General features: G+C 44.3%; 1 protein-coding gene across 1 annotated transcript in view; it reads right to left on the reverse strand.

Moving 5' to 3' along the window:
- Positions 1 to 44: 44 nt before the first annotated feature.
- The window catches only part of EMWEY_00051700 (hypothetical protein, conserved), a gene marked incomplete at both ends in the record, with an annotated part of 3,708 nt that continues 1,252 nt past the window's right edge, over positions 45 to 2,500 (reverse strand). Inside the window, 4 exons of the mRNA XM_013479745.1 lie at positions 45 to 117; positions 364 to 438; positions 621 to 674; positions 2,381 to 2,500. The exon at positions 2,381 to 2,500 is cut by the window's right edge and continues 568 nt beyond it. Coding sequence (XP_013335199.1) covers positions 45 to 117; positions 364 to 438; positions 621 to 674; positions 2,381 to 2,500 — 322 coding nt within the window. The remainder of the gene's footprint in view (positions 118 to 363; positions 439 to 620; positions 675 to 2,380) is intronic.

Here is a 2,500-nt window from a genome sequence, read left to right on the forward strand (position 1 = left end):
ATATATATATATATTATATATATATATATATATTGTGCATACCTTTAATAGCTCCGATAGAATATAATACAAATACTGTGGGACAGACGCAAAGTGTGCCCCGTTAACGTTCCATATCTGAACGCAAACCCTAAACCCTAAACCCTAAACCCTAAACCCTAGAATACAGAATACATCCCCTCACTCAGCCAAACCATACAATCTGCACCATAAACCCTTAAACCCTAACACTTGATGCACTACCGCTTAGGTAGACGAAGGAATGCACAGCAGCAGAAGGGAAGACTGCAGCAGCAGTGCTGCAGCAAACCACAGAAAGGAGTAAGGAGAGCAGCACAAACCCTTAATAGCCTCTGCGCTTACTTTAATCTGTGGGCAGCGCCCATAGTGGGAATGACAGAGACGCTCAGTGTCTGCAGAGAGAGGATTGTGGCTAGACTGCCCAAACCCTAAACCCTAAACCCTAAACCCTAAACGATGAGGGGGATTTCCTTTAAAAGTTTAAAATCTTACAACCGTAGGCAGGAAAGGAAAGGCACGAAAACCCTAAACCCTAAACCCTAAACCCTAAACCCTTAATCAAAGGCACTCTTCCTACCTTCAGCTGCTCTCTTCGTCACCTGGAAAGGATCACAAGCTGCAGCGGCGCGCATCCATCACACACCCACATAGCCCTGTACCATAAACCCTAAACCCTAAACCCTAAACCCTCAAGACCCGAAACCCTTAACCCTAAACCTTTGCATCACCCATATCAACGACGCCATTGGGGGTTAAGTAGCTGCTGGTAAGCATTTCCGTCCCTGAGGAGGCAAAAGGAGGCAAATGCAGCACCGCTAAACCCTAAACCCTAAAAGAACAGAAGAGAAACACTTTGTTAGAGACGTAACGCCAAATTACGTTGTAAACCCTAAACCCTCAACCCTAAAGGCTCTCTCTGTCGGGCTCATACCTGCAAGACCACAATGCCCGGGGAGTATATCACCCTGTACTGCTGCTGAGAACTTCCCGACGGGGTTCGCTCTAGTGTTTAGGGTTTAGGGTTTAGGGTTTAGGGTTTAGGGTTTAGGGTTTGAGGTATCCTCACCAATCCTTGAAAGAAAAAAGCCATCGAGAAATTCATCAACAAATTCCTCCGTCTGCACAAAGAGGCAATTATATGAATATTATTTTTTTTTTCTTTTTTTTTTCTGTGCATGCCTGTGTGTGTATGCTCCCTTAGGTGTATCTTTTCCTATTTATGTATTTCCTTCCTGTTGTTTCTGTTGCATTCTTAATGTTTCCTTTTCTCCCCCTCTATTTATCTATTTCTCTGTACCTTCTTGCCTCTGTCTGTCTGTTTATGCGTCTTTCTCTCTCTTTTGCCTCATCTCTCTCTCTCCTCTCTGCCTGCTTTCTCTGCCCCTATACATTTTCCTTGTGAAGGGTTTGCTGCATGTGGTCTAGGGCTTAGGGTTTAGGGTTTAGGGTTTAGGGTTTACAAAGAATTGAGGTGCAACTTCTCTTAAGTTGCGAATCCCTGTGACGAGCATTGGTACTATTGGTGCATGTCTTCTTTTTAGATCAAAGACAACCTGAATAAAAAAGAAAGAAAAAAGAAAAAAAATAGAAAAAAGAAAAAAAAGAAAAAAGGAAATATAAATATAATATAAATATCCTCTTTTGTATACATTCAACAAAGGAACAGGAAAGCCTCACGAGGACAGCAGCAGCAAGCAAGAACAAATAGCCAACAGAAAACCTTTATCTGCTACATCAGCAGCACACACAGCAGCAACAGCAGCAGCATCAGCAGCAGCAGCAACAGCAGCAGCAACAGCAGCAGCAGCAGCAACAGCAGCAGCAGCAGCATATATATACCTCTCTGAAGGCCTTTGGATCTTTAGCCGAAGTTGTGCGAAGCTGCTTGAAGCTCTCAACATAAGTATGCCGTACCTGCACAGCAGCAGCAGACCTTGGTGCTTATACAGCTAGCTAGCTAGCTAGTTAGCTAGCTAGCTAGTTGGCTAGCTAGGTAGTTAGTTAGCTAGCTAGGTGACAGCTAGAGGCAGGCACTTCGGGAACGCAGCAAGCCAGAGCTGGATGGGAAAACAAGGGACTTGAATACTGCAATTAAGCAGCTAGCTAGCTAGATAGCTAGCTAGATAGCTAGCTAGATAGCTAGCTAGCTAGCTAGCTACTACGAAAGGGAGAAAGAATAAGGAAGCTCGTGAGTGGTGGTATCTAAGTGTGTGATAGCTATCCGTGTGGACAGCTAGCCCTATAGCTAGCTAGCTATATAGCTAGCTAGCTACAGCTACCTAGCTAGCTATTTATCTAGCTAGCTATTTATCTAGCTAGCTAGCTTGCTAGCTAGCTAGCTATTAATAAATTAATGTACCCACGGACGTGCATAACTAAGGGCTCCGTATGGAAGAGAGGGAGGGCCTCCAATTGCTTGACGCGGGAAGCAAAGCGAACGGGTAATTCGTGATGAAGGAATTCCCCAAACGAAATGGAT

Source organism: Eimeria maxima, genomic scaffold (genome assembly GCF_000499605.1).
Source record: "Eimeria maxima Weybridge genomic scaffold, Emw_scaff1344, whole genome shotgun sequence".
In the NCBI taxonomy this organism is placed as follows: domain Eukaryota; phylum Apicomplexa; class Conoidasida; order Eucoccidiorida; family Eimeriidae; genus Eimeria; species Eimeria maxima.